This window comes from Neltuma alba, unplaced genomic scaffold, assembly GCF_004799145.2.
Source record: "Neltuma alba isolate B1F8T4 unplaced genomic scaffold, ASM479914v2 tig00011384_pilon, whole genome shotgun sequence".
NCBI lineage: Eukaryota > Viridiplantae > Streptophyta > Magnoliopsida > Fabales > Fabaceae > Neltuma > Neltuma alba.
Genome location: NW_021636077.1, coordinates 1 through 27,058, shown reverse-complemented (window position 1 = coordinate 27,058; position 27,058 = coordinate 1). Strand labels below are relative to the sequence as shown.

General features: G+C 34.6%; 1 protein-coding gene, 1 non-coding gene and 1 pseudogene across 2 annotated transcripts; 1 reads left to right on the top strand and 2 right to left on the bottom strand.

Moving 5' to 3' along the window:
- The first annotated feature begins 3,911 nt into the window (after window positions 1-3,911).
- On the top strand, window positions 3,912-3,983 carry TRNAD-GUC (transfer RNA aspartic acid (anticodon GUC)). Its single transcript has one exon. It is a non-coding gene; the product is annotated as a tRNA-Asp (tRNA).
- A 376-nt stretch (window positions 3,984-4,359) lies between these two features.
- LOC114712635 (lysM domain receptor-like kinase 3) lies at window positions 4,360-10,405 on the bottom strand. The gene is made up of 12 exons (XM_028897184.1): window positions 9,757-10,405; window positions 9,362-9,395; window positions 9,175-9,182; window positions 8,833-9,007; window positions 8,010-8,193; window positions 7,777-7,866; window positions 7,456-7,549; window positions 6,700-6,851; window positions 6,501-6,592; window positions 5,558-5,696; window positions 5,353-5,451; window positions 4,360-4,533 (listed from the first exon to the last, which is right to left on the bottom strand). The coding sequence occupies exons 1-12, from the start codon at window positions 10,403-10,405 to the stop codon at window positions 4,360-4,362; spliced, it is 1,890 nt and encodes a 629-aa protein (XP_028753017.1).
- A 10,505-nt stretch (window positions 10,406-20,910) lies between these two features.
- Window positions 20,911-27,051, bottom strand: LOC114712637 (chitin elicitor receptor kinase 1-like; annotated as a pseudogene).
- Between the last annotated feature and the right edge of the window lie 7 nt (window positions 27,052-27,058).

Sequence of the window (27,058 nt, the reverse complement as noted above, 5' to 3'; positions counted from 1 at the left end):
TCCACTGCCACCGCCACCGCCACCGCCGCCCACGAGTAACCCCAAAGCGAACTTCATTATTCATCCACAGATCAGTCCAAAAATCCACAACACTCCCACGTGCTACTTGACCACTCATCTCATTCCAAATGTCAGCCACGAACATTTCCAGAGAGTCAAAATCAGAATTTTTGACATCACATTCTTTAAATAGATCAGCCCTCCACCAATATATAGTTCTCTCTCCTGACACAATGGAACATAAATTGTGAGGTTTAACCGGTAATAAGTTCCATGCCAGCCTGCCTATTGAAGCTTTGTTCATCCACTCTCCATATCTCCCAAATGCCAAAACCCTCCGTTGACCCACAGATAAAATCCCTCTGAAGCTTCATCTCTATTTCCTTGCACACACACACCCGAAGAGGCAACTGAACATCTATCATTTGGTTTTGTGTGGGTAAAACAATCACCCATTCGGATTCAAAGCTATATGCTTATTTTCTTAACCCACCTCTAGGGTTCATTACTGGGTTTATGGGATATTAAGAGGCCACAGGTTCATCGAGCCAGTAAGTTAGAGAGAGAATTGAACGTTCAACAAAAGAAATGGAGGCTATCATCATTTATAACGTATCTTGCTCATGCTTTGTACGTAGCTAAGAATATGCAGTCCTGAAGAAAAGGCACCATGATGGGGGAACTAAGAAGTAACATTGGGCACAATAAAGTTGAAAACGCACGCCCCAACATCCAAGTCGTTGTAATATAGTGGTAAGTATTTCCACCTGTCACCCGGGCGACCCGGGTTTGATCCCCGGCAACGGTGATTTTTTGCTTTGTGTTGTTTTTTTTTCTTGGTTGAACTCCTGGTGTCCCAGCTTCGCATTCGAAGGTACTATTGTATTACTGTCACAACGAATAAATAATTAATATTCTCAGTTTGGTTTGCTTTTTTATCAGTTTGGTTTATGTGTGGATCAAATTTCATTGAATTACTTTATTTTCTAGCAGAAAAAAATACTAAATATCTCCCTCCTTTTTATAAGATTCCAAAATTTGAAAATAGGTTTTTACCAGTTTTTTTCTCTAATTAATTTTCTATTTTTACTCCTCATTTTTTTTATCATACTATGTTCTTTTTATTCTTTATTTTATTACTAGTATTTCTCTCTCTTATTTTCTTTCTTATTTAACAAGGATATACTTGAAAAAAAAATAAAGTTCAATTTTTATATATTTATTTCATTTAACTAATTTTAATAACTATTTTCTTGAGCGGTGTAATTTAGTTAAAAAGATTTCATAAAAATTACCAAAGGGAGGTAGTAATATTTAAACTAGTTTTGGTTGGTTTTTCTTGGTAGATTATTCTTAGTAAGATGGAGACATGGAGTAAATATATGTGTGTGTGTGTGTGTGAGAGAGAGAGAGAGAGAGAGACTAAATTTGTCGGTGCAAATGTATGCCGGACAATGTTCACGGAATGCATGATTTAATATGTGAGATGGAAAAGGAACATAAAGTACAAAATAAAATTTAATCATCAATGTCATCCGAAGGTGAATTATTGTGTTTAATGCTCAAAATAGTTGGAATGTTTTCAAGAGCATTTCGTGCAGCTCTGTTATAAGCTATCTCTTTTTTGGAACTACAATGCCTCTTCCAACCAATTGATTATTGACCGGAACCTCCACTGCCCTTAAATCCTCCCATGAATCCTTAAATTGAACCTTCAGATTATGTTTCTGGCAAATTTGATACAGCTCTGTCACTGGATGTGTCTTTCGAGTTGGTGCATCTATCAGTGGCTCCAACAAACATCTGAAAAACTGTGCAAAAAATTTCATGTCTTTCGTTTTGCCCAATCAATTCAAATATATCAAATATTTATTTTAACACCATATATATAGATATGCATATTTGTATTATATTATGAAAAAATTTTAAAACTAATACTCCCTCCGTCCCTTATTATAAGATTCAATTTTTTATATAGGTTTGTCCCTTTTTATAAAATTCCTTTTGAGTTTGTTTGAACATTTAATGTATTATTATCTATTTTACTCCTGGTTTAATGCATTTAATATATTCTTTTTTTTCATTTATTTCACTGTTACTCTCACACATCTACTCATTTATATACAGAGATATATTTGAAAAAAATTATATTTGCTACATATTAATTGCTTTTAACTAATCTTAACTATTTTCTTAAATCGTGTAATTTAGTTAAAATGATCTTATAATAAAGGACGGAATAGTATAGTTCATTTCTATTTCTTTTATTGCTCATAGGTATCCTTTAATTTATTGGACTCAATAATCATGTTCCAGACATAATTAGGGTTGGGCACTAAAATGGTATTCGAAACTACTCCTCCGGTCCTTATTATAAGACCCCATTTGACTTTTTATTTGGTCCTAATTATAAGACCCCAATCCATTTTGTCTCTTATATTTATACATTTTTTTCCAAGATAATCCTTATAATAATGATAGTTTTAGCCAATATACTTAATTAGCAAGGATATTTTAGGAATGACAACACTTATTTATTATAAATAACCAACTTAACTTACTTCCTTAATCTCCTCAAATAAGTCAATTGGGTCTTATAATTAGGACCGGAGGAGTACTACATTATGGGAAATTAACATATTTCACTAGACCAAACCAAAGTTGACATGTAACTCATTTTTATGTGTTTACTTGTTTGCAAAAAGGAATAAAGTTAGTTAGAGCCGGCCTTGAATTTTCATACATATTTTTTTTGGTTAATACAAACTTTAATCCTTCAAATTAATTTCATTTTGGTTTAGTCTCTCAAATTTTAAATCATGGATGGGCTCAAAAGTTTTTTTCCCTTTGTTCCCTTCCCCGTAGATGTGCTCAACCCATCTTTCCTTTCACAGCTCCAACAAACTAAAGTTGAGCTTTAACCATCCATGTGGCGGAGCCACCCAGCCAACCACCACAGTCGCTACGCCCAGTGGCCGCCCCTCCTTGCTCATAAAGATCATCAGTCCAAAAATCCACAGCACTCCCATATGCTACTACTTGACCAGTCAACAGCTCCATCAGAGTTGACCTTCAACCGTCCTTTGTGGCGGAGCCACCCCGCCAACCACCACTGTTCTCTTCCTACGCCCCAGTGGCCCCTCCTTCCTCAAAAAGAAGTTTATATTCCGCCACCACCACCGACAAGCAAACCCAAAACAAGCTTCATTATTCATCCACAGATCAGTACAAAAATCCACCACACTCCCATGTGCTGCTGCTTGACCAGTTATATCTCATTCCAAATGCCAGCCATGAACATTTTCCCAGACTCGAAATCAGAATTTTTGACAACACATTCTTTCAATAGATCAGCCCTCCCCCCATGCTTCTCTCTCTTGACACAACGGAACATACACTGTGAGGTTTACCAGTAAGTTCTATGCCAGCCTTCCCACTGAAGCTTTGTTCATACACTCCCTCTGAAGCTTCTCTATTTCCTTGCACACGCCCGAAGGCGACTGAACATCTATCATCTGGCTTTGTGTGGGTAAAACAGTCACCCATTCGGATTCAAAGGTATATGCTTATTTTCTTCACCCCCCCCCCCTTCCAGGCTTCACTGGGTTTATGGGATACTAAGAGGCCTCACAGGTTCATCGAGCCAGAAGTTAGAGAATGAATTGAACGCACGTGCACTGTTTCTTCGCCAAGTAGGGGATCATCATCTTCAAGTGTATGCTCAACAAAGGAAATGGAGGCTGTCATCATTTATAATGTTGCTCATGCTTCGTAGATGAGAATATATAGTTCCCAAGTATGGTGATGCTCCCGAAGAAAAGGCAACCATAATGGCAGAACTAAGAAGCGATATTATTCTGGAGTCACTAATTGTGAAGAGGGAAAGAATTAACACCCTCCCAACCATCGAAGTCATTGTAGTATAGTGGTAAGTATTTCCGCCTGTCACGCGGACGACCCGGGTTCGATCCCCGGCAACGGCGTTATTTTGCTTTTTTCTAAACCTTGGGTTTTCCTTGTCTTTTTCTGAACCTTGTTAGAAGGATATCAGTTTCGTTTTAATTGAATTACTCTCTTTTTCTTCTTATTCTTCTTTCTCCTCAATTGTGCACTTATTTATATATGATCAAAATTTAATTAATATTAATCATTGAATTGATTTCTAGCAAAATAAATAAATAAATATTAATAATGATGCCCAATATTGGCAGATATTTCTATCACACTGCTTAAATTGGACTAATTCATAAAGTAAAATATATTAAACCTAATAATTAATTAATCCACAGGTAGAGATCAAACTTTATTTAGTTTATGATCTTCGTACAAAAGGGCATTATTTGTTGAAAGGAAACAATGTTATCTTCCAGAGAGGAGATTTATGATGGTGTGATTATCAGAGAAGGCAGAGCCAACGTCACAATCCTCATCATCAGCGTTAGATGAAAGTGTCATGAGAGCCACCACAATTGATCTCATTGTGGGACGTAGCTGTGGATCATCTTGTGTGCAAGCTCTAGCAAGTTGTGCCATCTGCATCCAAACATTAACTAATCAATCCCAATAAATATTAATATTTTTAATTAATTAATCATTCTGGTTTTAAATCAAAGAGCTAGTTGAATAATTTATTTTAATCTTACATATAACAAGACAAAAATAGAATCCAAAGCAAAATGGATGAGCATGACAACAATATGAGTATGAGATGCTCAATATTTTTCTCAAGTGTTTAATTAGACTGTCTAGATGTTATTTTATTATTGGCTAAAATATATATTTGGTCTTTTAACTTTAGATAAGGTTTTAATTTAGTCCCGCAAGTTTAAAAAATATATTTTTAATACTTTAACTCTAAAATCATTAGTTTTAAATGATGAATTTTTGTAATAATCATAGTTATTTTAAATATTAAACTAAATACTACCTCCAGTCCTAATTATAATACCTAGTATTTAAGAACATTTTATTAATATTCAAGACCTCAATATCATCATTTTTTGTTAATGATTTTAGGATTAAAGAACTAAAAATAATACTAAACTTAATCAATGACTTATTCGGATTTTAAATGTAGATTGTAATCCTAAATATAAATCTTTGATTCACTTTGTCTCATAAATTTATCGTTCTTTTCTCAAACAATGTCATGGGTTGCACATATTGATGAAGGAGGTTTTTATTGATGAGGGTAGTTTCCAATACAAATACCAAAGAGGTTATTTTAAGAAAACGAACACACAGTATTGTAGCATTGCAAATAACCAAGCCATAAGTATGGGACAAATATTATTGGTTATTATTTTATTGGAGGATATTATTAATGTCTTTATATATGTTTTGATTGATTACCTTAAAAACTGAATCAATGGGGTAGTTTTGGCCAAGTCTAGGATCCACAAGCTTGCGAAGGTCTTCAACAGCATCAGGCCTACCAAGAGATTTCTCAAACTGCAATAATAATTCATAGAAAAGTGAAAATTAAAAGGCTTTCAAATTATATTGGCTTATTTATATATGTATATGTACATGATGCGGTTTAAATATATATAATTACCAGAGCAACAAGACCTTTTGATTCAGCAACAAATTCACCAGTCTTGAGGACAGCATTCTTAGCAGAAATGAGTTCATAAAGTACCACTCCAAAAGCATACACATCTATTTTTGGAGATGTTATTCCATATTGAGCATACCTAATTAACCAAGGCATATTATATCATTAGTTATTAACAACTAGTATCAGCAGCTTCGAACTCGATATGGCTTACATGAGTCCTGTAAGGAGAACAGGCAGGGGGTCTCTAATGTCCCTCTCAATCTCTTAAAAGTTTTTTTTTTTAATAATCATTGAATTCTGCATAAAATTAATAACATTTTAGTATTTTACGGGCATGAAATGATGAAGTTTCGCATTTTTTTTAATGATTTTTCAAAAACATTAAAAAAAATCGATATTTCAAATTTTTTTCTTGAAAAAAAAATCACGAAAATTCCCCCCATTTTGTGCCAGTAAAATATTAAAATGTCACCAATTTTTTGGTAGAATCTAATGATCAATATAAAAAAAAGGGGAAAAATTGGGAAGTTGGGACATAAGAGAGTGGGGTATTAGAGAATCCTTGCCTGAACTGACAGCTCTTTATGCTTTTTTGTTGTTGTAAATATTCCAAATTGATACTTCCTCCAATACTAAATATATGATTACTTGGCTATGAAATTGTTTACAATACATTTAATTAAAAAACTTCAAATACTTCACATTTTAGGTAAAACTAATAGCGTTGGACCAATCTCTCACTCGAAACTATCCTTATAATTCTATTCTTTGTTTTTTTTTTTCCGCCACTCTTTATCCTCAAATCTTGAACCTTAGATCAAAGCCCAATATAAATTGAATGGATATTAAAAAAATAATACACGAAAGAAATATTAAAAACTCTACATTGAGCAGATACCAATACCAAAAAAAAAAATCAAATAAAAAAGTACAATCTTACTCTGGAGACATATATCCAAATGTTCCCACAAGACGTGTGTTAAGCGAGGCATTTCCAACTTCAATGAGTTTGCTTAACCCAAAATCTGCCACCTAAAGGTGAAAAAACTTCCATAGATTATCTTTCAAGATCTAAACAAATTAAATTTTGTTTGACAAAAAAAAAACAATAATAATTGACTACAAGAACAGAAATTAACCTTAGCATGGAAGCTTTCGTCAATTAATATGTTCAAAGACTTAACGTCACGATGAATATATACAGGCACTGTGTGTTCATGAATATATTCAAGACCTCTTGCTGAATCCAGAGCTATTTGCACCCTTGTACACCATGGCAATGCATCTAACTCTGAAATCAATCATGTTTGTCATATTATCAATTCATCAATTATATCATTATAAAATATAAAAATCTATGGCAAATCATACTATTCATTAGTTGTAACAATGTGGCTTATTCCTTCAACATCGGACAAGGAAAGCCAGCTGGCTTTGTCGTTGATTATATATGATGTCTTTATATATGGATATAACAAAGGACGCTGTCCGATACTAAATATAATAATAATTAGGTGGTTTATTTTGACTTTAAGTAAATATCATGCTATTTTGTTTTCAAAATTATATTTTTTTCTTCCAAATTATCCATATTAATTGTAGGAGGATTCTATTAAGGGGATAGTTCCGATACAAATAATTAGGGAAGTTATTTTGGAAAAACCAACACATCTCTTTTTTTTCTTCCAAAATAACTAAACTAACTTTCTTAATCTCAACTAATTAATTATATGCTAGCTCCTGTATTTAGAACGGGAAGGAGTATATATCATAGTAAAATAAACATATTCATTATTGTAAAAAGAAATAAGTATGTTTAAAACAAAAGGCACTATTCATGAACTTAATTCTTGAGTTAATAATAAGGTCAGTACTGCGAGCTGATGATATGTCACCTGAGGAACGTAAATGCTGGCTTAAGTTTCCATTGTTAATGTATTCATAAACAAGGAAAAGCGATCCCTCCACGCAATATCCGATCAACCGCACCTATATATATTTTGATCATCCAGAAAGTTAGACATAGGTAAATACTCAGGTATAATTCAAAAACCAGCAATGGATAATTTCATGTGAAAGAAAAACACATAAGAATCATATATAGATCCTGAAAATGCATATTCTTCCTTGTTATACTCAACAATAAGGAGCAATGCGCCAGAAATAACAAGAAATGCTAGCTTGAGGCTGTTGGAAATTAAAGATGAGACATATACCAGATTCAAATGATGAACATGCGTTAAAACCTTCAACTCAGCAAGAAACTCTTGTGATGCTTCTATATCCATCTTCTTGATTGCAGTTTTCTGCATAAAAGATCTTATATTTCAGGCAAATCATTATATATTAAACCCAAAAGTTTATGTAAATCCTAAAATATCTTGCATATGAACTCTTCATAATTGATTAATTATATTCCAGAAGATTTGAGAAGCTAATTAATTCGAACCTCGCCTCTCAGCTCGGCATAATATACTGCTCCGAAACCTCCTTGACCAATCTTGTTATCAGAGCTGAAGTTATTGGTAGCTTTGGCTATTTCTTGATATGAGAACTCCATGGACTTCCCAACCATGATGCCTCTAAGACCAGTGGCACTAGCAGATCCACTAGATCCTGAAGTTTCGTAATTGAGAACAACAAAGATGAGTGAAACCAACTAATTTCGGTCCTAAATATGTATGACGTACGATATTCACTTTGCTTTTAAATATAAGATCTCAATCCACTTTATCTCCTAAATTTATAATTTTTTTCCTCAAACTGTCCCTTTTGATTGCATATATGAAATAAATTGGGGTTTCAATCAATGGGACAATAATAAATAATTTAATTAATTATGTAACTCTTATATCTAAGACTGGATGGATTGCAACATCGAGGACAGAGGAATTAATCCAAATGTATATATGTTATATTACTACTACCTCTGGTTTTTAGTATAAGACTTTGTTTCATTTTTATTTTGGTCTTAAATATAAAACTCCAACCTACTTTGTCTCTTATATTTATTCATGTTTTCCCAAGATAGTCTTTCTAATAATAGTAGTTCTATCCAATAAACTTGATTGGCAAGGATATTTTAGAAAAGACAATATATATTTATTATAAATAACTAACTTAAATTATTTTCTTAGTCTTTTCAAATTAGTTCACTAGTTCTTATATTTAGGATCGAAGGTAGTATTGAAATAGAGTGAGCATTAAGTCATAATACGAGAGTCTGCATGAATGTTCAGAGAACTTAATTAAGGTTAAAGAGAGGAAATTATGTAGATGTAATGATCATACCGTCTTGATTTGATGAAAGATCTGTAGAATTTTCTGTGATCAATGCAACTTTGGCGGTCTTTCTTCGGAAGTGTTTAACAAATACATAAGCTGATAATAATAGAAACACAAATGTTGCTCCAACACAAATTCCAGCAATGGCAACCTCACTTAGACCTGCTCATATAGAAACCAAATATATATATATATAAATACAACGTCTCAAACAAGCATTACTTACTTTCTTTTTGCTTTCTTATATATATCTTTGTGGGATACATAACCAAACTCGAGAAAATTATATCAGATAATCCGAAGCATCTCTTTCAAGTTAGAAGCCAAACCTCTTGACCTGCAAAAATGGAGACCAAACCGAAGGTGAAAATCAACATACATAATATTATAGAATAAACAAGAGAACTAGGCTATATATATATATATATATCTCTCTCTCTCTCTCTCTCTCTCTCTTTGTATGCACATGATGATACGTTTTTTGAATAAACGCAAGGTTGGGCAAACAAGATATACCTAGGGTCCAGGGGCACGTAATTTCCATTCTGATCTGGAAAATGAGGGAAAATCAAGAAGTTAGTGTTTCAGTACTAGTAGTAGTAGTAATAAGGACCCCATAAACGTGTATAGATTTAGTACGATATTACGTGAGTTTAATTTTCAATCCAATCTTGCCGAAAGGTTCCATTTATATAATCCATTATTCATAATTTCAAGCTGAAGCGAGTCTTCGAAAAGAAGTGGGAAATTTATTTATATGTTTTGTCAGTTTATTGATTTATGACAGTAAAACACACAAAAAAATTCCAAAAATGAAATCTTTTTTTACACCTATGCATATGGAAAAATCACTAATTAAATTTCACAAACCCACAAATTTAAAAATAAATTATAAATATATCGGATCATACCTCTTCCTGGAATAAAAACCACTCCACTCTCCTGGCTGAAATTCACACGAAGATTGTATTTCTGAAGCAACGTTGCATCAATACCAGTCTGGTCCACAATGGATTCCAAGCTATCTCCAAATCTAAGTGGATAAGTAAGAAACAATCCATAATCCTTAGAAATCTGTCTGTCCCCACAAGAACAATTCACTGTGACATTAAGCTTCCCATTGAGAGGAAGCTGATTTGGATCCTTATAACTATTGAATCTTCTCAGTAAATCCACTGTGGTCAACGAAGAATATGTTTGTGTCGCAATGGAATCGTAAGTATCTCCTTCTGCTATTGTGTACTCGAACACATGACCCAGAAAATCCCCATTATTGATACAATCACAGGGGAAAGGAATGTTGATTCTCGTTAAGGATTGAACGTACATTCCATTGTTGGATACTTTTCCTTCGTTGTAGCTGGAAACAACTCCAAAATCTGACACAAGATCTGATCTCAGAAACTTGGTTATGTTACCTAGATTGTTCTTATAAGCGTAGTAGGATGCTAAAGCTAAAGGACAACCTTGGAGACACTTGGATTCTACGTTGTTGAGAAGAGATGTTTCTAACAACAGAAGGAAGAACACCAGTACTAAAGAATTGCTTTTGGGTTGCATTGTATCAGAGAGAGAGAGAGAGAGAGAGAAGAAATCAGAAAGCTCGGTGAAGCTCAATGAGAAAAACTGGGTTTTTTTTTGGGGGGGGGGTGTTTTTCTGATATTTTGATGAAAAAAAGTTGAGAATAATAGAGAGAACGAACAACTTTGTCGTTGGGTTGTCCTGTTATGTGAAGGAACGGACATACACATTCAATTCTCAAGAGGTTGCTTTTTGGAGGTGATGGAGAAAGCTGATCATCACTGAGTCCAAGTGGCAATATTGGAGATACCAGTTCCTATTATGATTTGACTAAGTTTTTCTTTTTTATTGTTTTGGTGATGCATGATTGAAGAGTCACGATGAATAATTAAACAATATGCAAGAGATATGGTAGTGGTAGGGAATAAAATGACGTGGGGAATCTTCTTGATTAAAGATGTTCGGTTTTGTTTGTTTGTGTTTCCCAAAGGCCAGCTTGTCGGCTATTGTCCTACCATCCTCCCCCTTCATCTTCAGAGCCATACTGTTTATAAATAAGGAAAAGTTAACCTCCCAATCTTATAATTTATCTTAATTTTGATTCAAGTACTTATAAATTATTCTATTTAAATTGAACTCTTACAATGTTGAAATTATATACATTTGTTTTTGAGCGAAAAACCGTTAATTTTAATCTATAAAATTTCATAAACTTTATGAAATTTTTTTATTTCATTTAAATTTTTTTAATAACTGTGCATTTTTATAAGGGAAAATTTCACTGTAGGACCGCAGAAGATAAATAATTTCAAAGAGCCCCCAAAACATTCTGAAATCTCACTGCAGGGCCAAGGGGCCAATATGATATTAATTCCACAAGCGAAATGATGCCACTGCCCCTAATGAAGACTTATTTCCTCCGAAAATGAGACATATTATCAGTGGGTGTAAAAGACGGTAAAAAGACGGAAAGGGAGGAGATGGCATTATTTCCTGCCTCTCCCATGCAGCGCGCCGGTGCGGAAGGGAGATAGCTGACAACCATGAGCTGAGAAAACGCAGTGGCGGAGCTTCACTTTTGCGGTCCGTCCCTCCGCCGTCTTTCGGACTCCAAGCTAGAGTTGGTGCAAGAGAGAGAAGTCGCAAGTGTGCCCTACAGTGTTGCGTGTTCTCTGGAAGTAGCGTCAGGTTGGCGTGGGAGGTAAGATTTTGTTGTTAAAATTTTGGTTTTGTTGGTGTGATTCGGTTAGCACAGGTGGGTTGTGATGGGTGAATGAGGAAGAAATGAGTATTTAAGTGCATGGGCATGTAGGTTGGGAGTGAGTTGCAAATCTTACGGTTTTATGGTTTAAGAAATTCATGCTGATGCTGTTTTAAGTTGTTAAAGATGTGGTGTTTGTGATGTTTTCAAAAGTGGGTGCATATTGAGAATAATGCACTGCTGAAGGAACATAGGTAGGCGAAAAAGAAAGGGAAATGGGTGTGTGGCCTGGAATGGGTTATATGACAGGTAGACGCGCAGAGGAATGGTGAAAATACATAGTACGATGGTAAATTTGGTAATTCTGGTTGTGTGCGAGAAAAAGCAATATAATGTTGTGAAAATACTAATTCTTGTTGTCAATTGTCAAATTGCTGATGTAAACGTACGTTGTGTCATACTTGAATGATGTGCAGCAGCAGAGGATAAATGGCTAGCAGTAGTAGGAAACAAGTATTTTGCATCTTTCATGTTAGAGGGCACTTTGTAAAGACCTCATAAGGGAAATTCATTTATGAAGGGGGCATCATTACTGGAAGATTGATTAGAGAAGGGATGACATATGAAGAACTACAATGCATGGTAGCTCATGATGTGTGGCCAGGGACTCGTGAATATAAAATGAAGTACACAGTTAGCTTTGACCGGGATACATTCTTGGATCTTGTTGACGATATTGGTGTTGGACAAGTAATTGAGTACAACAATAGTAGTGGCCATGTTTATGTTTGTGAGAATGAGAAAGACTTCACACAAGTGTCACAGCTGGACAGTGTACAAGAGTAAGTTGTTCTCAACTGGTTTTATTAAGATTGTGTGTAGGATAAGAAAGAATATGTCCAATTTTGATAAATTGAACTGTAATACTGAATAACTGTATTTGTTTATGCAGGTTAGATGATTTGGTTGGCCCTTGTGGAATGTCAGTATTTGCAATGGAATTGGATCTAGACACAGACAACATAAACATATCTTCCGTACAAGATGTGCCAACACTGATAGGAAGTGTAGGTATGGAAACGTTGCCAACCCCAATAGCGGTGATGAATTCATCAAAGTGGGCAGATTTGTTGATGTCAAGAGGGCAAACCTTTGTTAGTGCTGAACATTTTAGAGAGGCATTATATAAGTATAGCCTTGCACACAAGTTTGGTTACCGGTACGTAAAGAATGATAGGCATAAGATGATTGTGAAGTGCTGTGTAGATGGTTGTCCCTGGGAAATTTCAGCATATGGTGTAGGTGAGAATAATGGATTCCTAGTTGTGAGAAGATTTAACTATGAACACTTGCATTATGCACAAGACAACTTAGTTGTCCCTCAGAGAAAGAGGTGCAAACTTGCTTCAGCAGTCATAATAGATGAGTTGATTTCTTGCATGCACAAAGCTCCAAATGACATTAGACGGGATTTGGAAAGAGAGTATGGGTTGAGGCTCAACTACCAACAAGCATATAGGGCGAAAGAGAAAGCATTGGAAAAAATTCATGGTTGTCCGCAGGAGTCTTATATGCTAATCCCTTGGATATGTGAAAGGCTAAAGGAAAGTGATCCAGAAACGGTAGCAAAGTGGGTTGCATCATCAGATAATAGATTTCAAGCTGTATTTATTGCATACGGTTGCTGTGTAGAAGGGTTTTTTGAAAGGTGGCAGACCTGTATTAATATGTGGATGGATGCCAACAAACATGAAATTTTGAATTGCCAGTTGTTACTTTACTGATTTTTCATGTAAATTCCCTAACTTCCAGAGTCCACCACACATCAACCACTTAAACAGAAGCTAAGTGCAAATTCACCTAATTGCTCGTCTCAATCACCTAATTTTCCCTGTGAGGCCGCTGCAAACCACATTCCCACAAACATGCAATTATGCAGTAGAGGTGGTTAATTAACTAACTTTCGAGGTAAATTTCCTAACTTTCTCAGTCCACCACGCATCAAACAGTTACACATAAGCTAAGTGGAAATCCAGCTCACTCGTAGTGTCAATTGCCTAATTTTCCCTGTCAGGCAACTGCACACCAAATTCCCACAAACTTTGTGGGTAATTTACTGATTCTCCATGTAAATTTCCTAACTTGACAGATTCCCGGAAACATGAAAACTGTTTGACATAAGCTAACTGGATAAACCCCTAATTCCTCGTGTCAATTTCCTAGTTTTCCTTGTGAGGCCACTACAAATCAGATTCCAACAAACATGAGGTTGTCACATGCAACTAGTTAGTCAACTAATTCTTCACGTCAATTGACTAACTCTCATTGTTAGCCCACAAAATCTCACATTCCAACAATCAACGGGATAAACCAAACAAAACAAACTCATTTGCCTAATCCATACGACAACATTTGCCCCTCCCAATTCTTTTCCTTATTCCTGCAAAATGCCTACAAACACTATAGCAATGCAGTTAACTACCAACACTAATTTTTCCCTAAATAATTAATAACTTTCTTACTTAGCCCCCACACAAACTCTTCATGCTACACTCACAAGCGTTCGCTCACTAAATCAGGAGCATTTGCTAAAGGGCAGTCAGGGAAATGGCCGAACACTATGTGACACATTGGTAATCATTCCTGGGTTAGAACCTAAATGTCATTACCAAACACACCCACCTTTCAGTGGGTCATTCCTCCTTAACCTACCATGAAAACAAAATCCAAGAAATCTACTGCATTTAACGGGGACCGCGAAGCTTACCAAATGGAAATCAGTGACTTCTTCTCGCCCTGCTTCTTCCTTCTTTGTCGATAGCCTTGCAAGTTTCCTCCTTTGTCGGCCTCTTCTTATTCTCCTTCCGCTTCTAGTGATTACCACGAACCCGCAGATTGAAGCTGATGGAATTTTTGGGGGCCACGTCGAACACTTTTCGCAGATTGCGAGAGGCAGGAATCTTCCCACAGAGGTAGCACGTTCGCAGTCGAGAGAGGGCAGATTTTTCGTAGAGTGGTAGCACGTTCGCAGACCGAGAGACGCAGCAGTTTTCCCAGAGTGGTTGCACGTTCGCAGAGCGGGAGAGGGAACACTTTTCGCACACGGGTTACGTTCGCATATAGAGAGAGAGCGGGAGGACTTTTGACCGTCGCTTTTTCGCCTTATTTTCAAATTTCAGCGGAAGTAAAATGAGGGGCAGTGGCGTCATTTCGCTTGTGGAATTAATATCATATTGGCCCCTTGGTCCTGCAGTGAGATTTCAGAATGTTTTGGGGGCTCTTTGAAATTATTTGTCTTCTGCGGTCCTATAGTGAAATTTCCCCTTTTTATAATTGAAGTTTCATAAACTCTATAAATTAAAATTACCTGATTAAAAATAAAGGCCCCATTGAAAAAGAACTAGACTAAAATTTACATTGGTCCTTTAACTTTGTATAAAGTTTTAATTTGGTCCCTTAACTTTAAAAAGTATACTTTTAGTTCTTTAATCCTAATTTTTTTTTAAAAAAATGATGACATTAAAATCTTAAATGTTGATAAAACATTCTTAAATGTTAATATATTAAGTTTAATTTTCAAAAAATCCATGATTGTTACAAAAAATTATTATTTAAGGCTAATAACTTTAGGGTTAAAGGACCAAATGTATGCTTTTTAAAGTTAATGGACCAAATTAAAACCTTATACAAAATTAAAGGATCAAATGTATACTTTAACTAAAGAAGTAAAGTAAACTATAAAAACCTAATAATTCATTAATATAAACAATGAAAATATTTGGAACAAGGAAATAAACTAAAAAGATAGGATTTATTATGGATTCATGGCCTGTGGATTTTAATGTTTCAAAATTATTAAAATATGGTCTCATGCATGTTGAAGGAGTTGGATTTTCAAAAATCTGATTGCACCATTGGATTCCTCATGAAAAATTATGTAAGATTGAGTTATGAGATGATTGATTGAATTTTCTAATCACAAAATTTTTCTGGGTTGAATTTATGATGAATACGTATTTATCACAAATTCATCACAAATTTATTATGAATTTTATATTTTGTACTAGTCAATAAAAAAGTGAAGATCATGTCAAAATAAATTGCAAGAGGTGTGTAATAAGAATCTGTGCAATAATGGACAATCATAATCATAATAATAAAAGGGGTAGTTCCATTTCCATCTTTAATTAAGATTTTAAATACAGCGATTAATAAGTATTTCAAAAGATTAAGTTGAATATTCAATGAGATTCGATGTTCCTTGTAAAGAGCTGACTTTAATTTATTTTCTGTGTGCTATTATTCTGTTACGATGAGGAGTCACGCATGCATATGAATATTGAATGATTAAAGCTAGGAAGGTGATCACCACATGACGTGGCGAATCTTATTGATTGATTGAATCCACATTTATTTATTTATTTATACACTAATTAAGGATTATTAAGATTTATTAATGTTGTTCCAAAGGACAAGCTTGTCGGACAATGTCCAACCGTATGAAATTTCCTCCTCTTTCTCTCCATTTTTTCACAGTTTTAACACACAAGCCAACCGATGTATTCTTTGTTTTTTTTTTTTCCTTCTTTTTATCTAATTCATATATTAAAAGTTGTAAGTAGTAATATTTAGATGGTTAAAGTGTATTCAGCATTTCGAAGTATTTTTTCAGATATATCTAACACTCCGAAATATGTTATAGTGCATTTAGCACTCCAAAATATTTTTTAGGTGCGTTCAATACCTTGAAGTAATTTTTTTTTTTGCCTTGGTGTTGGATGTATCAAAAATATTTTTGAGTGCTGAATGTACCTTAAAAAATATTTTGAGGTGTTGAATGCACCAAAAAATATTTTACGGTACTGAATGGACCTAAAATAATATTTTAAAGTATTGAATGCACTGTAAAGAGCTGGATGCATATGAGAAAATATTTCAAAGTGCGAGATACATCTTTAACATTTAAAGTTTATAAAATTCGACGGTTAGCACCTTTTAAAGGACGTTGACAAAAATGGCACCTTGAGAAAACTCAAATGTATTGTTATTTTATAGAATTATCATTCATTTTTTTTCTTTATCATAAACAAACGCGTTATATTATAAAAATTATGTTTTATGTTTTTTTAACTGATAACCTTTTATATTATAAATATTTTGGATTATAAAACCATAAAGGTAACAGTTGAGTATCCTTATTTTGATGATACACGATTAACTTATAACTTAAATAGATTAATTGACAATCTTAAATCGTTTATTTGAAAATTAAATGTATAAGATAAAGTGGTTGGATTAAATCAGAATAAATTTCGTTGTATTATTTCGTCTCCATTTATCTCTTTATATAGCTCGTTTTGTGTCCGATTTCCCAATGTTTTTTTTTTATTACTCTTTTTGCTCCATGAATATTGAATGGTTAGAGCTGGGAAGGTGATCACCACATGACGTGGCGAATCTTATTGATTGATTGAATCCACATTTATTTTTTTATCAAAATTTTTTTATTCATTTTATACTAATTAGGGATTATTAAGATTTATTAATGCTGTTCCAAAGGACAAGCTTGTCGGACAATGTCCAACCATATGAACGTCCACCTCTTTCTCTCCATTTTTCACAGTTCTAACATTCAAGCCAACCAATATATTCTTTTTCTTTTTCTTTTTTCCTTCTTTTTATCTAACTCATATATAAAAGTCGTAAGTAATAATATTTAGACAGGTTAAAGTAGATCTAGTACTCTGAAATATCTTTTCAAATACATCTAACACTCCAAAATATTTTATAATACATTCAGTACCCTAAAGTATTTTTAGGTGTGTCCAACACCTTGAATTTTTTTTTCTTTGACACTGGATGTACCAAATTTTTTTTTGAATATTGGACGCACCTAAAAAAAATATTTTAAGGTGCTAAATATACCAAAAAATATTTTACGGTACTACATGTATTTAAAATAATATTTTAAAGTACTGAATGTACTGTAAAAAGCTGGATACACATGAAACCTGGGTTAAACGTTCAAAGTTCATAAAATTCCACGGTCAGTACCCTTAAAAGGACGTTGACAAAACTGGCACCTTGAGAAAACTCATATGTATTGTCATTTTATAGAATTATCATTTATGGTTTTTTCTTTATCATAAACAAACGCGTTATATTTAAAAAATTATGTTTTATGTTTTCTTAAACTTATAACCTTTTATATTATAAATATTTTGGATTATAAAACCATAAAGGTAACAGTTGAGTGTCCTTATTTTGATGATACACGATTAACTTATAATTTAAATAGATTAATTGATAATCTTAAATAGTTTGTTTGAAAATTAAATGTAAAAGATAAAGTGGTTGGATTAAATCAGAATAAATTCTTTGTATTATTTCGTCTTCCCTCAGCTATTTATCTCTTTATATAGCTCATTTTGTGTCCGATTTCCCAATGGTTTTTTATTACTCTTTTCTCCATAATATAAGACGTCACTTACAAGAAAATTGTATTCTAAAATATAGGATGTTGTTAGATAAGGGAAAATTAATTTGAAGGTCCTCATAGTTTTGTTAAATTTTAAATCAGGTCCTTAGAATTTTTTTCTTTTTATTGGCTCCTTTAACCTTTTATAGCCATATGCCTTAGTCCTTACCGTTAGACTTGATTAACACCGTTAAAAATTTCCACTGGCCGAATGTGTTTGATGAAGCTCTGCTCTTTCCTTCACTGTCATTCTTCCGATCCCCTTCCAACCTCTCCATAAAAACCTTTCCTTCCTCAGTTGCAAGGGACCCTCTCTGACATTTTTTTTCTGGCTAAAATGTAATGATGGATGGAGTTTAGAAGATTTTAGGGGATGTCACTTTTACTTGCTTTTGTTTTTCAATACTGGTTTGTTGCTTTTATTTTTCTGTCGAGTAAAAATCTTTGATACTCAAACCTCACCATTTATTAGCTATAGTCAAAGAACTAATCCAAAGCTGTTTACAATGATGATCACTCTCTCTCTGTTTGAGTGTGTGTATGTGTATATAATCTTAGTGCTGTTCACTTTCTAGTTACTCACTCATCACTCTTAAGTGAGAACTGTTGGTGTTCCATTGAAGTTTTGAGAGCCTCTTGTTTTGTGTTTGAAACAGAGCCAAACAAAGTGTTTTACTTAATGAAAGTGCGAATCACTCCAAGTACTTAAAGGACGGTTACAGTTATGCCCAGAGACTGTCATGGTCGGTTCGGCACTGTCTTCCACTTCTTCCACCCCTTCTCTAATGACTTCTTTGCCTGCAAAGTCATCGAGGAGCGCCTTCTCACCGATTCCCTCCATCGTGACTGCCTCCAAAATGAACCCAAGCACATGGCTCTCTTCCCCACACCCTCATGTTCTTCAGATTTTGAGGTCTTTCCTCTGTTGTTCTCTGGCTCTGCGAGCTCCTAGATCTCCTTGACCGCATCATCCACCGTCCCTTGCTAGAGACTGCCCCCCTTCCACCATGAAGCGGCTCCTCGAAGCAATTGTGCATTATCATTTGCAAGTCGGGAGTATGGTGTGGAAGGAGATGATGCTGGGCATTGAGAGAAGGGGAGGGATAGAGTGTTCGGTCAGACTTAACACTTAATGGGCTAATGAAAACAATATTACTCAGTGTTTAGCCGCAAGGACTGACATATATGACGGTGGAAAGTAAAAGGATGTAATAAAATTGAAAAAAAAAAAAGGTTTAGGAACCTAATTCAAAATCAAGTTAAATTATAAGGGCCTTTATATTAATTATCCCTTAAGATAATTAAATTATTTTTTTCACTTTACCCATACTAAATATAGGAGAGAGAGGAGAAATATGAGAGATAATAAAAGCGTAACATTAAAAGCAACTTCATGATTTTTTTTAATTAGGGATAAATAGGAAACTTTATCATTTCAGGATACACGACTAAACTTTCATTTTTTGGTATGTGAAAAAAGTTAACTGGCTTCTTATATTATGTATTTGAGGATACAATGTTTATTTTTAGAACAATATTCTTGAAAATTTTTAAAAGACATCCAATTTACCCTTACTAGGTGCTAGGCATCCTTATAATATTTTCTTTTCTTTTTTTTCCTAAATTAAAAAGGTAGGCACTAACGGCATGAGAAATCAAGATTGAACGGCAACCTTTCAGTTACCAAAAAAAAAAAATACATGTCATTAGGTTACAAAAACACTGGCATCCTTACATTATCTCCAATTCATTCATTATATAAATATGTCCGAATTGCAAGCATTTCATTTAAACAAAATAATATAATTTTATTAGCTCATTTTCTTAAATGTCTTTATAATTAATTTTATTACTAATTATAAAATAGTGGTAATTATCTAAATACATAATCATAAACACTCCTAGGCTCCTTGAATTACTCGCTACAATTCTGTGGAAAAACTAATAGATGTGATTGCTGGTAGTTTATCATGAACGGCTCGGAATGTCCTGAAGCAAACCTTAAAACGACGTCATTTTAGGGCCAAGCTGAAACATATCCTGCTCCTTAAGTCGTTCCATTGGATAGTTGGACAGAGCTCTTTCCTCTTGCTGTGCATATGACCAGAGTTCACTGATGCCCTTTCAACGAGGGTTAAGTGGCCAGATTGTGTTTCGATTTTTCATTGTGCAAAATATTCTTTCTATAGTTACTGCAAATGACCACACATCAATAGGAAATCATTATTGTTTTAGTAGATAAATCAATAAATAGGGATGTCTTTCAGTTTCAATTAGCTTTTCTATGAGGTTTTTTTAAAAAAAATAAATAAATAATACACTATTGTAAAAGACTAGTTCTTTCTACCAAACTTGACCCCTTATTTTTTTATTTCAGGTTCCGATAAATAATGCAAATCCCACGTTAAAAACAGGTGGGTCCAATCTTGAAGGGCTAATTTCTGATGGGCTCAAAAAGCGTCTGCTTATCCCAGAAGGATTTCATTGGCAAAATCCAACCTTCAACCTCACAAGCCTATGGTGAACCCGGGGCATCTTTTACATATATTTTAAATTTTTTAAATAATAAAAAACTCATAAATTCCTAATTCAAATCATAAAATATAGAATCACAAGTAAACCTCTCTGTTAACTCTTAACTCTGACGTTTAGGACCAAAGGAAGTATGTCTATCTTACCAGCAAATCAAATCACTACTCGTCTTTGCAAGCTGTGTTAACACAGACTATTTAGATGATAGAATATCTTTACTTTTCTATGTGTAATTCAATGAAGAAACCCAAATTAATCATTAATCGGAGCCCATCCAACTTGAAACTATAAAGCAGACAATTAAGGAAGCAGACACACACACGCACTATTAAATAGTAACAAAACAGAGCTTACATAAACTAATTTATGATCAAAACCACACTAACCTTAGAGAGAGCAGAACTGGCTGCACATGAATAATTTACAGAATATAAAATGCAAAACGAATCCATTTCAGACATCATTACAAATGAAAAGGAAAGGAGAAAGAATGCAAGACCTGGGAATCGTCAATCCTTTGTCCTACCCCTCTTCTTGGACCTAATGCCTCTCCCAAGCAGCACCATTGAGCCACACTAGATTTTTGTACAAGAAGAAACGAATGCCTTCTGATTATGGATAACTTGGTTGAATAAAGATCCCCTCAATTGCTTAATTGTTCAAGTGGATCGAAAATAGACAGGGGCAGGGTGCACTTCCTGGTGTGGTTCCCACTTTATTTCCATCTTTCTGCTCTCTTGAATAATTGAGCAATTGAGGTGATCCAAATCCGAACATAATCCTTTGTCTCATTTTGTAGCAAGCAAAAATCAGTACCAGAACCCCATTTACAGATATCTTGTGCTTCACTAAATTTCTCAATTGCTAACAAAGTATTGAAAGCAAGATTATAATATTTGCATCCACATTTTTATCTTCCCGACATCAGATTCATGAGATTGGGATTATTGTACAAGGCACCAACGTCCCAATCATCAGCAGTGGAAGAATGAAGTGTCATGAGAGCAACTACAATAGATCTCATAGTTGGACGCAGTTGGGGATTTTCTTGTGTGCATGCTTTTGCAAGTTGAGCCATCTGCAAGACAAAAGCCATGCATTGAATAATTGAAATCAGCAACACAAACATTCTCATAGTCTGGAAATGTATGGATCTTGCAAATTGCTTAGAGAAATTAAAATGGTGAATTTTATGAAGGAATAAAAAAAAATTAATTTGTAACCGGTATTTCAGAACTAAATAGGATACACCACCAATTCAATAGCAGGTCTCGTGTGTTTATCCCTCCAGAGTTTATCACAAAAGTTTCAATAAAACTTAAGAGAATTCTAATACCCAATGCACATACTTTCAAAACTGAGTCAATAGGGTAGTCATCCCCCAGCCTTGGGTCACCCAATTTGCGAAGATCTTCCGTAGGAGCAGGCTGATTAAGAACTCCATGAAACTGCATTACATGAAATATGAATAATGACTACTGACAATGCATGGAGCCTTAAGTTTAGATTACTGTAAAAACATAATGCTAATTGATCTTAAACTATTAATAATGTTATAATGATAATAATATTACAAATATCTAAGAGATGAAGATTCAGGAATGACCATTGCTACAAGGCCTTTGAGTCAGCATCAGATTGAGTTGTCTTGACGATGGCTTCCTTGGCGGAAATAAGTTCAAAAAGAACAACTCCAAAAGCGTAGACATCAACCTTAGGAGAGACATCACCATACTGAGCATATCTGTGGATAAGAGCATAATACTCTTAATATTAACATAATGACGTAATAGTGAAGTTTTTACCTCTAATGAACCCTAAAATGTATTCCTGAACAACATGAATATACACTGTTCCCTATTCAATCATACTTCAAAAACTTATATGTAATTAAATAAGCAAGCAAGATAAGATGCACTTGCTAACAATGAAACTAGAATGGCTGCGTTCTCTTTCATTGAAAAAAGAGACTCGAGGCTTGTTTGGGAATTTCAGAGAGCGCAGTTGTCATCAATATAGTGGGGTAAGATAGCGTGGAGTGGGAAGAAAAGGGAAAGTTCTCTCTCTCTCTCTCTCTCTCTATATATATATATATATATTGCTTATACATTTAATCGAAATAATGATAAATAACCGAAGACACCTCTTAATATCAAGAATTCTTGTTATTATTGTTCATTTCTTGATTTAGCCATATGTTTTACAGCTCACTTTGTAAGCCATTGGCCGTAGATCTTTCATACAGTTTTGAGAGAATCAATACAATGAGTTTTCATCTCTCTCTGATCCTTTTTCTTCCTCAATTTCTCTCCTTTCCCCAACTTCGATGCCAATCAACAGCCCTGTCCCTATTTGGAAGTTAACTAAGTCATCTGTGGATTAGAGTGGGTCCAAAGTATGAGCTTTCAACATTAATTGTATAGAAAAGAAGGAAAGTGAGAGTATTCGAATGACAAAGGGTTGAATCACAATTAAAAAAAAAAAAAGGGGTATGGCATGAGGAGGAGGCATTTTTAAGCTTGTCCGTACCCACACTATTCTGAAGTTTTAACCATCCAAACAAGGGTTTGGGTTTTTCCACCACCTACACTGTCCTCCTAAACAAGCCCTCCCGTGGGCACGCGGGGGGGGGGGGGGAAGAGAAGAAAAGATAAAGATAAAGGTTCTGAATCCAAAAAGGGCAGATGATGCATACTCTGGCGGCATATATCCAAATGTTCCCACAGATGACCAGTGGGAAGTGATGAGTTTCCCACTTCAGCCAGTTTAGTTAATCCAAAATCTGCAACCTGCAAATATGAATATTTAGGAACATCTATAATAGCCCCAAAAATTAATATATAAGACAAACATCCTGATTATTTCAACCTTCCCATGGAAGCTGTATCTATCAATATATTTGCCGACTTTATGTCACGGTGGATATACACAGGAACTGTATGCTCGTGAATATATTCAAGGCCTCTGGCAGAATCCAGAGCAATTTGAACTCGGGTAGACCATGGCAGCGGATCTCTTCCTGGCAACATTATGACATTGTATTACATGATTGCAATCCAAATGCAGAGTTAGTAGAAGAAACTACTTTAGCTGATCAAAAAGAAGAAGAAGAAGAAGAAACCACATTAAGTTCTGATCTAACCTGTGCCACGCAGATGTTGACTTAAGTTTCCATTATCAATGTATTCATAAACCAGGAAAAGAGAGTTCTCAGTGCAATATCCAATTAAGCGCACCTACATGGCATTAAGACATACATATTTATTAATTGAACAAGTATTCTTTAATATTTGACCTACAGTTCTAAGTATTCAAATTATGATTTCCTTCCACATACACAGATACGTACTATATAGAAAAGGCGGGCTTTTTAAAAAAAAAAATTCCAACCGGTGAATTAGAAGTAATTTCCACGTCAATCAAGCATGAAAAATTTAAGAAAAATAGCAACAGCTATAAAATCAAATAGATTCATCTTCTGTCTATTTTAAAATTTTTTGTACCTCAATTTTGGGATAGATAGATGTGATACCAAACAACAGTGGATTAGTGGATTCAGTTAAGAACTCATACCGAAGGAAGTTATTCAATGGCTAGACACCAATGTCAATTAATCTCTACTCATACAGATGGCACCATCTGCGTTTATGTCTTTGATCACAAACAGAAGCACAAAACACAACAATAATAGGCCAAACAAATGCTCGTAAGAGAAGTAACAATGGCAGTGACATAATGCACTTTTTCCATTGAAATTTTCCACCTGCTTCCTACATCACCAGGTATTTAAAAGCACTGTAAATTCTATAGTTTGAGTGACTTAGTATACCAGGTTAAGGTGATGAACATTTGTTAGGACTTTTAATTCAGCTAGAAATTCTCTTGTTGCTTGCATATCCATCTTCTTGATTGCAGCTTTCTGCATGGAAAAATCATTCGAGTGAGCTTATTTAGGAGAATATACAATTCACATTTAAGGGAAAAACATGGTCTAGCTATAAAGCACAAGCAATTATTGATCCATAATAAGAGCTTTATCAAGTAGTATGTAATTCTGCATGAATATTCTCCTCAACAACAACACATTTTTTCTTTCATTAATTCATTCACTGATTTAGGTATCATGTCATTATATCTTTCATTATATGTAAAACCACAAAAAATGTTCTCAGCAAAACAGAAACAAAATCCAAGAGTTGGGGGAAAAAAGAGAGAGAGAGAGATTCTGTGTGAAGGATAAATATTGTCCAAACTGTTCCCCTACCCTGTATTCATGTTCTTTCCTCAGTTGGGCTGTTAAGGTATACTAAAGCAGTTTCTCTTAATCCTGCTAATCTATCAATTCCAGCTACCCTTCCACAATTGACACAAACAAAAGAAGATTCTGTTTGACTTGCTCATGCATATCACAGACAGAGTAGATATGGTCTCATCTTTACTCTTAAATTGGCAAAAACAAATAATTTAATCAGACCCAAACATTCATCAATCAATTATTAACAAACCAGAACAATATATGCGTTACTACCTCGCCTCTCAGCTCTGCATAATAGACAGCACCAAAGCCTCCTTGACCAATTTTATTAGCCAAACTGAAGTTATTGGTGGCAGTAGCTAGTTCTTCATATGAGAACTCCACTGATTTGTCCACTGTGATGCCAGTAGGACCACCATATCCTGAAGTTTCAGATTCAACATTAGCAGAGGCTTCATCTAACAACAGAAAGTAAAGTGACAATATGTGGAATTACTATCTTTAATTAATTTCTTAGAATGTGCAATAGAAAGAAAATAAATTGCAATGAAAGGCACAGCAAAGGATAATCTAGTGCAGCTGGAACAGCTTTCAAGTCATGTCAACGAAAACACAAGGGCTGGTTAGAAGGGATCATCGATTAGTTTATTTCTCCCAACCCCAATATTTCTCGTTCACTATTTTCTAGGAACATGGGGCCACCCTGAATGACGAACAAAAAATATCTACATAAAAAATTTTAGTAACAGCACCAGATACAGTAAAATTTTCCCTTTTGGGATTGTCGACTACAGATAAGGATAATGTGACATAATTGAACAGTCAAATGAGGTCTTTTGAGCTGGATATTATACGTATTGTAAAGTAGTTATAGAAGAACTATTGAATCAAGTAAAATCTTCAACACCTTTTCTTTAGCCATGTCTAAAGGGAAATGGTAGAAGGTTTGAAAGAGGAAGGGAGTGATTGAATCAAAATAAGTACACTCTTCCAAACATGAGCAAAGAACCCTTGAAAATACTCAGAGTTAACTTTCAGAAATGGTAGAAGGACAAAAGGAAGGAGCTGATTGGATCAATTACATGTAATTACAGGAATAAAAAGTCTTACCCTTCTCTTCTTCAACAGTGAACTCTTGGAACTCTTGAGAGATTAATTTTGTTTCAGCCATTTTCTTTCGGAAATATCCAAAATATATAGAAGCTGCCAACAGCAGAAGTCCAGCTACGACGCCAATAGATATTCCAGCAATAACCCCGCCAGACAGACCTGCTTATGAGGAATTAACTTCAGTTTTTTTAGCACAAGCTGACCATTGACAGATATGAATGTCAAACTGAAGAGACAACGATCAAACAACCAGCTTTCTGAGAAGAGAAAAAAGCAAACCACCTGCTCTGGAACTGCAGAGTAAAAGAAACAATATCACTGATAATTGTCCATTGAAGAATGGAAATGTTACACAACCAAAGTGCTGATAGCAATGCAAAGAGAAACACTTACCTAGACTCCATTGGAACGTAGATGCCATTTTGATCTGGAAAATAAAAGGAAAAATGAGACTGCGATGTTGAAAAATATAGAAGTTACCATGTAAGCTGCTTGTAAAAACTAGAAAGCATTAAACAGAAAAAATTACTATTTTTGCACTAAATGCTTCATAAAACTTGCCAGACGAAATCACCTTTTCCTGATGTTAACAAAAACCAAACCCTATTCATTCCATCAACATCATTTTCAGGCAGAAAGCAGAAAGCCTAATTATATAATCCAGATTTGATACTATACGGGCTCCAAGTTAGCATTTAACAAGTTTCATAAATGGAAACCTAATCTGAGGCCATGTGCAAACATACCTTTGAATTGATAACAGAAGACTAAGAAGAAAATTGCAATTGGATATATGTTACCGCTTAGCATCACATACTGGGTGTTTTGAAAAGATTTTCCAAGTGCCATGTGTTTTTGAAGAATTTTATAGCTATCACACTTAAACCATAAGGTCTTTTCAAGACTTATAACCATTAGAAGCAAAAGCAGAATATACCTTTGCCTGGTATATAAAACCAATCCGCTCCCTTGGCTGAAATTCACACCAGGATTATACCTCTGCAGCAACCCGCGTCAAGCTTCTCATTACTGGCAATTGATTCCAAGTATCCTCAGGCCTAAGTGGCCATGTGATGAACAATCCATAGAGCTTTGATACTTCGCTGTTACCACAA

Excerpts from the sequence above, each read along its gene's own strand:
- LOC114712635 (XM_028897184.1), bottom strand. The coding sequence starts at position 10,405 with ATGCAACCCAAAAGCAATTCTTTAGTACTGGTGTTCTTCCTTCTGTTG. Across the intron at positions 8,194-8,832 it reads GGTATGATCATTACATCTAC|CAATTACGAAACTTCAGGAT; the intron begins ATAATTTCCTCT and ends CTTTGTTGTTCT. Across the intron at positions 5,697-6,500 it reads TTTGGATATATGTCTCCAGA|GTATGCTCAATATGGAATAA; the intron begins GTAAGATTGTAC and ends TTGGTTAATTAG.